Source organism: Ovis aries, chromosome 5, assembly GCF_016772045.2.
Source record: "Ovis aries strain OAR_USU_Benz2616 breed Rambouillet chromosome 5, ARS-UI_Ramb_v3.0, whole genome shotgun sequence".
NCBI lineage: Eukaryota > Metazoa > Chordata > Mammalia > Artiodactyla > Bovidae > Ovis > Ovis aries.
In genome coordinates, this window is record NC_056058.1 from 47891413 (window position 1) to 47906140 (window position 14728).

General features: G+C 41.4%; 1 protein-coding gene across 6 annotated transcripts in view; it reads left to right on the forward strand.

The window, feature by feature from the left end:
- The window catches only part of CTNNA1 (catenin alpha 1), a 332795-nt gene that overhangs the window by 308047 nt on the left and 10020 nt on the right, over window positions 1-14728 (forward strand). For all 6 annotated transcript variants that reach the window (XM_060415818.1, XM_060415817.1, XM_004008841.6 and 3 more), the window contains 2 exons: window positions 3071-3227; window positions 14074-14274. In XM_060415818.1, coding sequence (XP_060271801.1) covers window positions 3071-3227; window positions 14074-14274 — 358 coding nt within the window. The remainder of the gene's footprint in view (window positions 1-3070; window positions 3228-14073; window positions 14275-14728) is intronic.

The following is a 14728-nucleotide window of genomic DNA, read 5'->3' on the forward strand; positions in this document are numbered from 1 at the left end:
GCGCAGTCCAGGAAGAGGGAACAGCAAATAGAGAGACTTTGAGGAAGAAGGGTGAAGTATCTAACAGGAGTGTGAACAGTGTAGAGCCTTTTACATGGCCACGGTAAAGCGTTTGGTTCTTTTACTTTGAGTCACATGGGAAGCCATTGATGGATTTTGAGTAGAGAATTGATGTGATGTAACTTTGATTTTACCAAGGTCTCTCTAACTTCTGTGAGGAAAGTTAGACCCCCTAGAAAGCTGTGGTAAGCAGAATAATGTGCTGTCCCCACCCCCAATATCCTAATTACTAAAACCTGTGAATATATTGCCTTGTATGGCAGAAGGGACTTGGCAGAGGTGAATAAACTAAGGATCTTAAAATGGTTAGATTAACCTAGATTATCCAGAAGGTCCCTAATATAATCTCAAGGGTCCTTATATGAGGAAAGCAGTGGTGGTGGCATCAGAGAAGGAGATGTGATCACGGAAGTAGGAGTTGGAGTGAAGTGGCCACAAGCCAAGGCAAGTGGGTAACCTCTAAAGACTAGGAAAGACAAGGACTGGATGTTCCCTTCGAGCCTCTGGAATGAACACTCTGCTAACACTTTTGATTTTAGCTCTGTAAGACCCACTGTAGACTTCTGCCCTTCAGAGCTGTAAGATAACACATTTGTGTTGTTTTTAAGCACAACTAGTTTTGTGATAATATGTTACAGCAGCATAGGAGACCGAAACAGAGGCAAGAGTACAGTGGAGGTGGTAAGCACTGATTATAGAGTCCAAATATATTTTGAAGGTGGAATTTACTGAAGGATTAGTGAAGTGAGGAAAGAGAAGAGTCAGGAAAAATTCCACGTTTTGATCCTAGTAACCAGAAAGATGGAGCTATCGTTCATGTTAATTTTGTGGTGCCTGTTAGACGTGCAAGCAATAAAGTCAAGTTTAGGGAAGAGGTCTGGACAAAATGTATAAATGTGGGATTCTTTAACACATATGTGGTGCTTAAAGTCATGAGCCTTGATAAGTTCACCAGTGGAATGCGTAACCCCAGAATAAAAAGGTCTGGGAAATAAAACTGGGGTTCCCTGATATTTAGAGTTTGGGGAGGTGAGCAGTATCCAGCAAAGGAGATTCAGGAAGTATTATTGATCAGAAGAGCACCAGAAGCTCACTCTGTCTGGGAAGACAAGCGGGGAAAGTGTTCCTAGGAAAGAGTCATTGTTCAGGTCAGATGGCTATAGAATGTGGCCTGAGAATTGATCCTTGGATTGAGCACATACAGAGATCACAGATGATCTTGGACAAAGAAGCTTGGGTGGAATTTAGGAGATCTGTGATAGCTACTGTCCTATCTCGCAGATGTCAACTCCATCACCACCAGTTTCCCCTGTCCTTGCTTACCTTCAAAGTTGCATTACTATGAACACATTTATTTCCAATAACCTATAAGCACCTGTACCTAGAGATCTTCCTGATGACTCTCTCAGCTCTTTTTCAAACTACTTTCATTATTTATTCATTCAGTGAATATATCAAAGGATCTAAAAGGTATTTCTCCAAAGACACTAGGGGTCAATAAGTACGTTAACAGACAATATCATGAGCCATCAGGGAAATGGAGATCAAAACCACAGTGAGAGATCACTTCACACCCACTGGGACAGCTGTTATTTGAAAAATGGAATAGGGAGAAAGGGAAAACAAGTGTTTAAGATATGAGGAAATTGAAACTCACATATATGCTGGTGGAAATGTAAAATGGTTCAACTGCTTTGGAAGATAGGCAGTTCCTCATAAAGTTAACCATATGACCCAGCAATTCCATTCCTAGTTATATATAAAAAACCAGTGAAAATAAATGAAACACATATGTAAATGTTCATAGTAGTATTCATAATGACCAAAAAGTAGAATTCAGATGTCTGTCAGCTGATAATTGAATAAAGAAAATGTGATAAATTCATATAATGGCATATTATTTGTCAATAAAAAGGGTGAAGTACAGATAAATTTTTTAGTATGTATGAACCTTGGAAACATGTTAAGTGAAAGAAGCTAGTTCCAAAAATGTACATATTAATACGATTCCATTTATAGGAAAAGTCAGAATAGGTAATTCATAAAAATTTACCAAAACAGATAAATTTTTAAAAATCACAAAGTTAAGTCAGTGGTTGCTGGAAGATAGGATTAGGGGAAATTGGGAGGGACTGCTAGTGAATATGGGGTTTCTTGTTGGAGTGATAGAAGTGTTCTAAAAATGATTGTGGTAATGGTTACAAAACTGAATATACCAAAAATCTCTGCATATTACAGTTTAAATGGGTGAATTGTTTGGCATATAAATTATATCTCAGTAAAGCTGTTTTTTGTTTGTGTGTTTTTAAAAAAGAAATGATTTTTTTATTATTTTAGAAGAAATAACTTTTACACTTAATAAATATTATACTTTCTTTGAAGTTGTATGTCAAGTACAGTATGCCTCAGAAAAACATTTTTCACATAGTCGTAGTTTGAGAACGTACCAAGAGCCTAAAATGCCAAAGTTCATCTCAAGACTAGGAGTGATGGGTGGCTGGAACAGACACAGGCACCCTATAGGTGGAGCAGTGATGTGCACCTATCAGAGGCATCTGTAAACAGCCAGTGTTTTACCATACATTTAATGATACGGAAGCAGTGTAGTCAGTCTTATTAGCATATAATTCTAATTGTGAATTTTTGACTTGGCACATGTACATGTGTATGTGAGGAGAAAAAGCCTGGAATATAAATGTCAGAAATTGTGAAGAGTTGCTGTCACAGAGTGGGGAGATTAGAGATAATTTGTGTTTGTTACTGCCTATAGTTCCAGTATTTCCAGTACTGTATTTCTGATGAATTGCTTCTCCATTTATATGTAAAGCCTTTTGTTTAATATTTCTCTGTTTCCATCTTTGTAACTGTTTAAGTGGGGCATGTGGTATCATGTGTCCTCATGAAATGCACAGGAGACAAAACCATAGCCACTCCACCAACCAAAAGTGTCTGGCTTATTTTATTTTCTTGACTCTGAAAGAGTATACAATGAACTTTAATGTCTTCACAGGTTATCAATGCTGCATTGGCTTTAGCAGCAAAACCACAGAGTAAACTGGCCCAAGAGAACATGGATCTTTTTAAAGAACAGTGGGAGAAACAAGTCCGAGTTCTCACAGATGCTGTCGATGACATTACTTCCATTGATGACTTCTTGGCTGTCTCAGGTAATGAGCTGATTCCCCAGAGAAGTATGTGAGGATGTGCATAATTACTTTCCCCTATGTTACAATAATGGACAATCCAAACACCCCCAAGTCTGGGCAGGTAAATTATTCTAGCAATAATACTATGCTGGTTTTCATTTTAATTAAAAAAAAAAAAACAAACAGCTACCAATGACTCCAAAGCAGTGGGACATGGGGTTGGAGTTGTTCTGCTTGTGGTGGGCTGGTCTCAATCTCAGAGGCGTGAATCAGGAAACTGCCTGGAGGAAGTTGTTCTCTGTGTGGAGTAAGATTTTGCAGCTGTGACCTGTGCAACTCCATAGCATCCACCCCTCTTGCTGCTATTGTGTGTAGATAAAACACTGACCTACTGGACTGTGGTGGTTTGTTAGGAGCCTGTGAGACTTAGGAGGCAGGATTCCCAGCATCATCAGCTTCAGTTTCTTTTGTAAAAATTGTTGCTCTTGGAAAGCATCTCTCTCTCCCTCAGAAATGATCGTAGTTTAACTGCCTACTTTCGAAAGACTCTGTCTGCATGATGCACAGATAGAAAACAGAGAGGAAATATTTAAGTACCATTTAATTATGAACTTGCAAAAAATAAATCTGGGTAATTCACCTCACAAAAACAGTTGATTTCATTATATAAACATAAACTGGTAATGACATAGTAAATTGCATTCATATAGGAAATGTCTGTCAACTGCAATTCCCTGTTTATCACACAGAGATAAATTTCAATCCATCTCCTTAGAGTTGAGCAAGTATAAATGCATTCTCCATTTAACAGGCCTCTGCTGCCCTTGGCCATGCTGCTTGCTCTCTGGAGGTGCCAGGCTTCGTGAGGCCAGTGGCTGTGGGCAGTCAGCGGCTGGTCCTTGTAGGGCTGAAACTACCTGTCACCCCAGGGAACCAGTCTGGAACGTGGGAGATGTGAGCGGCAATGGGGCTTGAAACAGAAGCGGTACTTAAGTACATGCACAGCGCAGTCTTCCAGCAGTGACCTATATAAGGTGACACTGTGTTCTGCATACCAATGTTCCCCCGTCTCTGCTCACTCTCCTTGGGACTGGAGCATTGGCTCTGCTTGAAAGAGTGGGGAGCAGGGAGTCTGTAAACTGCAAAACAAGGGGGTGAACCATGCTGCTGCAGGATTGCCAAATTGCAGGTGCTGGTACTTTAAAACAAAAAACCTATTTGCAAGCACATTTTTGCAGGTGCCAAAAATGCAGCAATTGCTTTTTTGGGAAATCTTGGCCTTCTGTTGTTTTCCCAATGAAATACTGAATTATTCTTTTTCATAGGTTTAGAGAAAAACATTCCACCTTCACAGCACACTTTTAAGCAAACAACAAATTCTGGAATCTAAATGCAAAGCCCCCCTCTGGAGATAGATATTACATTCCTAAACTTACTTACCAAGTAAGGCTTGGTCTCAAGGGATTTCTAGTCCTCTTATAGCAGAATAAAATATAATAGAATCAGATGTCCCTCATGCAGCATTCTTCAGATCAGAAAACAAAAGGGATTTTGCAGTGGCATTTAGTGGGATCCAGGCAATATTTTTAGGGTATATGACATAAAACAGAAGAACAGTAAAGAGAAATCAGATTTTCTAACGTAACTTTTGTCTGGTGAGTATGTTTAATTATTATGCAAATATGGGAAAATAGAAGGGTTGACTTGATGGAAAGGAGTTTAGACTGTTTCCATTTAGCAAATAAACACACAGAACAGTCGTCTCAGTCAGGAGGTGGTGGTGCTTTCAGAGCATCTGAATTTCAGAGACCCTCATTAGTGTGTTTCTCTAAGGTTTTGTCACAGACTTGCTTAGTAGTGCCAGGTAATTAATTAATTAACAGGATAAGGCTATTACTCAAAATTCCTCTGGTTGTCCTGCTGTGCTTTTCAGGGGTTTGGTTTGAAAGGAAGAGACAGGCAGATGCCTGTGTAGAGTGCTACTGGATTGATCAGTTAAGTTTTGGCATTTAGATTCCTTTATACCCTTATACACTAACCTCATCCATGGCAGCTTTAGCACTATTCATGTGGCAGATTAGAGATATCTCCCCATCTCACCCATCAGACTGGCTTTCGTTGAGAGGAATCCCATTTTCTAGTGGGCAAGCACCCAGTGGTCCCCAGCTCACAGCCTTTTGAGAGGCGCCCCCCCTTGAGAGGTTGGACAGCAGGTGCCATCTGTAGCAGCTGTGTGCTTTTTAGCAGTCTTTCTGGCAGAAGCCAAGGTCTGCCCTCTGCCATTTCACATTGCCCAGAGGCACAGTGGTGCTCAGTAGTTCCTCAGCAAAGTGGGCATAACTGCCCGGCACAGGCTGTGGCTTAAGGTTGGTGCACTTCATGAAATTTGACCTAATGAAAAGTAAGAATGCAACTTGACTCCTTGGTGTGTTAGTGCTTTCCCATGTCCTGGGGTTTTGTGGCCCTTTGGCAGTGGGATAGGTTTGGAGGAATATTTCCAGTAATGACTTTTCCATCAGTCCCTCTTGGAATCCATGGGGCCTGTGTGTTTGCTGCAGCCCTGTCTACTCATGAGAGCCCTTCCAAGCATAAGTTACTTAGGGGATAGGATTGAAAGGACCCTCTGCTGTTTTAGCTCCATTATTTCTGCATATTCTGTCCCATTGGTTCCAGAAGTTCCCTTGTGCTTATTATAAGTTATATCCCAAGTTTTGCAGCTTAAAAAATAATGGTCATATTGTGTATAACTTGGTAAAGCCACCAGGACCCTGATGCCAGTGTTTCATGAGGCTGCGGGGCAGGGGGAACTTGAGTCACTGTGTATCAGATGTGAGCCAGTGCCTCTTGCAAATAGAGAGGGACATGCAGGCCACTTCTGGGGAAGAGGGAGGGGCACTTGTTTTCCCTAAGCTGTTCTATTCAGAATGTTGCCTTGTAAATATTGGAGGTGATTTAGGATGCTACACCACATTCAGTAAACCATGAATATATTTATATGGACTGATTCCTTAAGGACAGTGGTTTGAAATTTATCAAAGCGATAAAGACTGTTTGAATTTCATTTGAATTGTATTTGATAAATGTTTTCCGTGGAAATGCAATTTACTTTCTCATTTGTTTACTCTGCTTTCATCTGGAAGTTTTGATTCCTGTACCCTACCCCCTCCCTTCTTTTTTTAGGTTGCAAGTGGTTGGTTAGAGTGGTTATAATTGGGTTTATTGTTTTTTCTTAACCAAGTGCTCTTGGAAACAATATAATGCATTAGATACTTTGGGGCAACAAATAAGAGTAGTAATTTGTACTCTGCTTCATTGTCACTATGCCAAAGTAATTTGGTTTGATTGGTCTAAATAAAAGGATTTTTGTACCTAGTTTTATTTGTTGTTGTTGTTTGTTTAATTGCAAAACTGCAGGACTGAAGATAAGGTAGGGAAGTGGTGGTGACATTTGATCTCGGACTCCCATGCAGCCTAGATTGAATAAGTCACTCAATACTTCTGTGCCTGGTTTCCACAATAATTAATAGTGATTTAAAAAAAAATGGTTACTACAGAGTGAGTTAAATGTCAGGCACTCAGGCTCTTCTCATCATACTGGAGTACTTTCTCTATATAGAGTATTAAAATTATCATTTCTTGTGTATGCATAAGGCTGCACTGATAAAGATATCCAGAGCAAGGGGAGGGCAGAATGGGCCCTGTTAGACATGTGGACTGAGTGTAAGTTCATACAGGCTTTTTGGAGAATACCATTTGGCTTGATTCCCAGAGGGCAATTAGGCATCATACATCTACTTCATATACATTTGCTTTTTGACTTAGTAATCCCATTGCTAGAAATTTTCCTGAGGATGGTTACACAGATGTTTGCCAGAATACCTGTGCAGGTATGTTCACTTCAACCAAAACGCCTAAGAGAAGACTAGATAAGCAAATGATGGCCCTTCCGTCTGTTCAGTAGGGCACAGCACAGCCATTGACATGGCTGCGGTAGATTATGCAGAGGCAGTCCTAGAAAGATTTTCAAATGAAAATCAGATATATTAATGTCCATAATATGATCCCTTGGAGATAAGAGTGTTATGTTTGTGTGTGTGTTTCCCTGTTTGAAGCATCTACAGATAAAGACTGTATTGAACCATCAGAGTTTTTAATGGGATCCAGATTGGTGTGTCTACTCAGAATGAAGTTTCCTTAGAAATTCTGTTAAAGTAACTTATGGCTTAAGTTAGTGTGGCTACCTCCAACCCTCCTATGTTTGCATGTATGTCCAGTGGGAACTCACTTCTCCCTTAGGGCTCAAGTATAGAGAGCAGGTTGGTTGTGTCCTGGGTACGTAGTGGACTCAGCTGGCTGGGGCTTTCTCATTGAGGGTAGAAAATGTTACTTTAGTCAGCTTCGTGAAATAGAAGCCTTCCTTGAGTGGCTGAAGAATGGCACGCCCTTCCCTGGGTTGGGTTTGTCTGGAAGAAAACCTGTATAAATTCAAGAAAATCTAAATTGATTTTTAAAAACTACTTGCCAAGATGAAGGTTAATAAATCCTTGGTGAAGTTCGGGCCACCGTGTTTAATAAATTAAAAAAATGCTGTGCTTTAGTGATTCCAAAAGGTGCTTTCCCACCCCAAGTATTAATAATCCTGAAACTGGGATGAGTCTTGAAAGTGACTGATACAGGAAAACTTTGGTTCATAGTTTAATTAGCAACATCATTTCTTTTTTATTCCTTCTCTTCCCCTTCTCCAGATGTTGGGTTAGATTCAGTAAAAGTAGAAATTTTTAACCTAGGGCCTAGTATGGTAGGCAGGCTCAGTACCAGTTTGCTTAGTTTAAGTAATATGTAAATATTATTTATATACATATTGATGTAATAAGTATATAAAAGATTTTTATGATCTAAACATGAGCTCTAAATCCCTTTATTCTTATGATTGGTTCATTGTTGTTCAGTCATGTCTGACTCTTTGTGACCCATGGACTGCAGCATGCCAGGCTTTCCTGTCCTTCATGATCTCCTGGACCTTGCTCAAACTCATGTACATTGAACTCATGTTCATTGAGTCAGTTATGTTATCCAGCCATCTCATCCTCTGTTTTCCCCTTCTCCACCTGCCTTCAATCTTTCTCAGTATCTGGGTCTTTTTCAGTGAGTCAGTTCTTTGCATCAGGCAGCCAAATTATTGGAGCTTCACCATCAGTTCTTCCTATGATTATTCAGGACTGATTTCCTTTAGGATTGACTGGTTGCATCTCTTTGCAGTCCAAGGGACTCTCAAGTCTTCTCCACACCACAGTCAAAAGCATCAGTTCTTCAGCACTCAGCCTTCGTTATGGTCCAACTCTCATACCGTCCATGACTACTGGAAAAACGGTAGCATTGACTGTATGGACCTTTGTCAGCGAAGTAATGTCTCTGCTTTTTAATGTTTTGTCTAGGTTGGTCATAGCTTTTCTTCCAAGGAGCAAGCATCTTTTAATTTCGTGGCTGCAGTCACCATCTGCAGTGATTTTGGAGCCCAAGAAAATAAAGTCTCTCACTGCATTGTTTCCCTATCTATTTGCCATGAAGTGATAGGACTAGATGCCATGGTCTTCGTTTATTTCAATGTTGAGCTTTAAGCCACTTTTTCACTCTGCATTTACCTTCATCAAGAGGCTGTTTAGTTCTTTTTTCCTTTCTACCATAAGGGTGGTGTCATCTGCATATCCAAGGTTATTGATATTCCTCCCGGCAGTCTTTATTCCAATTTGTACTTCATCCAGCCAGACATTTCTCATGATGTACTCTGTACATAAGTAAGCTGGGCTGGAAGAAGCACAAGCTGGAATCAAGATTGCCAGGAGAAATATCAATAACCTCAGATAGGCAGATGACACCACTCTTATGGCAGAAAGTGAAGAGGAACTAAAAAGCCTCTTGATGGAAGTGAAAGAGGAGAGTGAAAAAATTGGCTTAAAGCTCAACATTCAGAAAAATGAAGATCATGGCATCTGGTCGCATCACTTCATGGGAAATAGATGGGGAAAACAGTGGAAACCGTGTCAGACTTTTATTTTGGGGGCTCCAAAATCACTGCAGATGGTGATTGCAGCCATGAAATTAAAAGACGCTTACTCCTTGGAAGAAAAGTTATGACCAACCTAGATAGCATATTCAAAAGCAGAGACATTACTTTGCCAACAAAGGTACGTCTAGTCAAGGCTATGGTTTTTCCTGTGGTCATGTATGGATGTGAGAGTTGGACTGTGAAGAAAGTTGAGTGCTGAAGAATTGATGATTTTGAACTGTGGTGTTGGAGAAGACTCTTGAGAGTCCCTTGGACTCCAAGGAGATCCAACCAGTCCATTCTAAAGGAGATCAGCCCTGGGTGTTCTTTGGAAGGAATGATGCTAAAGCTGAAACTCCAATACTTTTGGCCACCTCATGTGAAGAGTTGACTCATTGGGGGCAGGAGGAAAAGGGGACGACAGAGGATGAGATGGCTGGATGGCATCACCGACTCGATGGACATGAGTTTGGGTAAACTCCGGGAGTTGGGTGATGGACAGGGAGGCCTGGCGTGCTGCAATTCATGGGGTCGCAAAGAGTCGGACACGACTGAGCGACTGAACTGAACTGAACTGAAGCAGGGTGACAATATACAGCCTTGATGTACTCTCTTCCCAATTTGGAACTAGTCTGTTGTTTCATGTCCAGCCAGAATTTTCTGTGGTTTGTTGTAATCTGCACAGTCCAAGGCTTTAGCATAGTCAATAAAGCAGAAGTAGATGTTTTTTCTGGAATTCTCTTGCTTTTTGTATGATCCAACAGATGTTGGCCATTTGATCTCTGGTTCGTCTGCCTTTTATAAATCCAGCTTATACATCTGGAGGTTCTTGGTTCACGTACTGTTGAAACCTGGCTTGGAGAATATTGAGCATTACTTTACTAGCATGTGACATGAGTGTAACTGTGCAGTAGTTTGAGCATTCTTTGGCATTGCCTTTCTGTGGGATCGGAACGAAAACTGACCTTTTCCAGTACTGTGGCCACTGTTGAGTTTTCCAAATTTGCTGGCGTATTGAGTGCAGCGCTTTCACAGCATCATCTTTTAAGATTTGAAACAGCTCAACTGGAATTCCATCACCTCCACTAGCTTTGTTTGTAATGATGCTTCCTAAGCCCCACTTGACTTTGCACTCCAAGATATCTGGCTCTAGTGAGTGATCACACCATTGTGCTTATCTGGGTCATTAAGATCTTTTTTGTACAGTTCTTCTGTGTATTCTTGCCCCTTTTTTTAATCTCTTATGCTCATGTTAGGTCCATACCATTTCTGTCCTTTATCGAGCCTATCTTTGCATGAAATGTTCCCTTGGTGTCGGTAATTTTCTTGAAGAGATCTCTAGTCTTTCCCATTCTATTGTTTTCCTCTATTTCTTTGCATTGTTCCTTTAGGAAGGCTTTCTTAGCTCTCCTTGCTACTCTTTGGAACTCTACATTCGAATGGGTATACCTTTCCTTTTCTCCTTTGCCTTTTGCTTCTCTTCTTTTCTCAGCTGTTTCTAAGGCCTCCTCAGACAACCATTTTGCCTTTTTGCGTTTGTTTTTCTTGGGGCTGGTTTTGATCACCATCTGTACAATGTTATGAACCTCCGTCCATAGTTCTTCTGGCAGTCTGTTGATCTAATCCATTGAATTTATTTGTCACCTCCATTGTATAATCATAAGGGATTTGATTTAGGTCATACTTGAATGGATGCGTGGTTTTTCCTGTGTTCTTCAATTTAAGTCTGAACTTGACAATAAGGAGTTCATGATCTGAGGCATAGTCCGCTCCCTGTCGTATTTTTGCTGACTGTATAGAGCTTCTCCATCTTCAACTGCAGGGAATGTAATCCGTCTGATTTCAGTAATGACAGACTGGTGATTTCCATGTGTAGAGTCATCTGTTGTGTTGCTGGAAGAAGATGTTTGCTGTGACCAGTGTGTTCATTTATTACCCCTGAAATTGGTTTATGTGAAAAGTTCAGTACATTATATCTTTTAATAGTACAGTGGTATAAACTCAAACAAGTCTCTTAATGTTTGAATTTGTTGTTACTTTTCAGTCATTAAGTCATGTCTGAATCTTTTTGACCCCATGGACTGCCGCACACTAGGCTTCCCTGTCCTTCACTGTCTCCTGAAGTTTGCTGAAATTCATATCCATTTGGTCAGTGATGCTGTCCAACCATGTCGTCCTCTGCTGCCCCCTTCTTCTCCTTTTGCCTTCAGCCTTTCCTAGCATCAGGGTCTTTTCCAGTGAGTCAGGTCTTTGCACCAGGTGGTCAAAGTATTGGAACTTCAGCTTCAGCATTATTCTTTCCATTGAATATTCAGGGTTGATTTCCTTTAGGATCGACATATTTGACTTCATTTCAGTCCAAGGGACTCATTAGTCTTTTCCAGCACCACGGTTCAAAAACATCAATTCTTTGGTGCTAAGCCTTCTTTCTAGTCCAACTCTCACATCCATACGTGACTACTGGGAAAACTAAAGTTTTGACTACTTTGTTAGCAAAGTGATGTCTCTGCATTTTAATATGCTGTCTAGGTTTGTCATAGCTTTCCTTCCAAGGAGCAAGATGCTGAATTATAGTCTTGTTAGCTGTCTTGTGGCAATTCGTTCTCCCCCCACCCCTCCTTTTTTCAGTGCTATATTTTGGCTCCTTGGGAAGATATTTATTTTAATTGATGATTTTTAAAAAGTTTTTTAAAAGACTTTTAGAGCAATTTGAGAGGAAGCCAAATTAAGAAGAAGGTACAAAGATTCTTCTGTTTTTTGTGCCCACACATGCACAGCCTCCTTGTTACCTACATCCCCCATCATAGTAGCACATTCGTTACAATTGATGAACCTACAGTAACACTCTTCACTCTTGGTAGTGTACAAATGTAGCCATCATTATAGCGTCATACAGAGTGTTTTCATTGCCCTAAAAATCTTCTGTCCTCTACGTATTCACTCTTTCCTGCTCCAAAACCTGGCAACTCCGAGGTTCCTTCATGTCTTTTCATAACTTGATAGCACATTTTTTTTTTAAGTGCAGAATAATATTTCACAGTCTGGATGTACCACAGTATTTCAGGTCGCCTACTGAAGAACACCTCGATTGTGTCCTAGTTCTCGCAGTTATGAGTAAAGCTGCTGTAGACATCTGTGTGCAGGTCTTTGTGTGGACTTATGTCTTTAGCTCCAAAAATTCCACAGAATGAAATTGCTGTATCACATGGTAAGAGTAGGTTTAGTTTTGTAGGTGCAAGCCATGCCTGCCATCTCCAGGGAACTTCAGAATGGAGGGCCCTGTTCCTGGAGCCTGCTGGGTATCTGGAAGCCCACAGGCAGGGCATTGTGGTGGCTCTGTTGTTTGCTGGAGCTACTAAGTACTTGCATGTGCCTCTGGCTCCCCTTGAGATAAGAGGAAACAGCATCATGTCCACTTGCTTGTTTGAGGTATCTTAGGAGGTAAAGCTATTGTAATCACTCTTCTAGACATTGTGTTATGTAACATGACTGTGTCAGCAGAGGCTGTGAGGGAAGGGTAATAACTTTTAGAAGGGAATTAAATCAGAACCAGTCCTAGATCATGACAAGTCAAAAGCATAATGTAACCAGGATGGGAAAGAAATGGTCAGCTGCGTTTCTCGGTCTTTATTAGTTATAATTTTATTTATGTATGGCTCTGCTGGGTCTTCATTGCTGCACCTGCTTTTCTCTAGTTGCAGAAAGCGGGGGGCTTCTGTTGCAGCGTGTGGGCTCTCAGCCTTCAGTAGCTGAGGCACATGGGCCTAGTTGCTCCGTGGCATGTGGGGTCCTCCAGATCAGGGGCTGATCCTGTGTCTTCTGCATTGGCAGGCAGATTCTTTACCACTGAGCCACCAGGGGAGTCCCCAGATGTGTTTCTTAAACAGATTACATTTGCTCTAATTGTCCTGACTCTTCCAGAAAAACCAGTGCATGAACTGTCTTGGTTTAAGGAAGGGAGCATGTCTTTAACAGACACTGCTTCTCAGATTTCTTGTGTGTCTTAAGGAAAGCTGCTTTCTGAGCAGGAAGAAAATAGCCAGACAATGACCTGGAGACTGTGTTGCTCACCCACCGGCCCCATGCGTTGTGAGCCCTATCATGAGGGCTTTCTGCTGGTGGACTGCACAGTTCCTGGTGGTGAGAACATTCCCTTTCCCATTCTGGGTCAGCCCCTGCAGATCTTCATCCATTTCAGTGGCTGCCCAGTGCCCATAATTTATTACTCTGTTCTGGGACATTTTGGTTGCTCCTACTTTGCTATTATAGATGAGGTTAACGTGAACTCCTCATTCTGGGGTTCCCAATACCCAGGGTCAAGCTTTGTCTTTGAGGAAAAACAGTTCTGGTAGATCTTCCAAATCCAACTCCACGAGGCTTTTGCCTGCCTTCCAGGCTCTTCTCATGTTCCAGAGTTGTCCTGATGTCTTGGTCGTTTGTCTGAATACCACTGGCATCTCCTGGAGCGAGGGGCAAGGGACTGGGAATAGTGAACCTTGTCTTCTAATTTAGACTTTGGGATATAAAATCAATGAAATTGTTTAAGGGAAAGAAATTATCAAGGATTCTGAAAGATGGGCGTCTCTGCCTGTCTCTTCTAAACCTGGAATAAAGATGGTTATTCTTGGGGTGATTGCAGGTCCAGTTTCCAGGCAGTTGATCCCTGGGTAGTCTGGTCTCTTGAGTGAATGATGTGCAAAGCTTTTGGCACTGTAGCTGGCACGCAGTGAGCACTGGATGAGTGACAGATGCCAGCTTAAAATCGTCCACTTCTGGTGGGAGGCCTCCTCCCTCATTCAGCTGTTTTTGTTTGTTCCTCAGAGAATCACATTTTGGAAGACGTGAACAAATGTGTCATTGCTCTCCAAGAGAAAGATGTGGATGGGCTAGACCGCACAGCTGGTGCAATTCGAGGCCGGGCTGCCCGGGTCATTCATGTTGTCACCTCAGAGATGGACAACTATGAACCAGGAGTCTACACAGAGAAGGTGCTGGAAGCAACCAAGCTGCTCTCCAACACAGGTGCGGGACCCCTCCCTCACCTGTGCTCCTCACACACAGATGGCCCTCTGGTTAGGAAGTAGGACACTGGGGCTCAGTTTGGTTTTCGGACAAGAGTTCTGGAAGGTACATCGGATTTATGAGTCATTGGTCAGCCACAGTAAGACCACACAAACACGTTTCCCTTACTTGTGTCCCACAGGTAGTAATGGGAGTCGTTCTGAACTCTGAACTTCTGAGTTATATCTCTAGTTAGTGAACACACTAAATTAAGGAGAGTCCCATTCTAGTAAGGCCTCTAGTTAATCCCAATTCAAATTCTCAGCCATCTAAATCCTGTGTTCCAGAATCTGGCCAGAGACAAAGAAGAGGATTCAAGTCTTTGTAAAATATGGCATTTAATTTATTTGAACTATAAATACCTCTCACATAGGTAGAAGCAGAGGCTCTTCATCATACACTCTGCCTCTCTGCA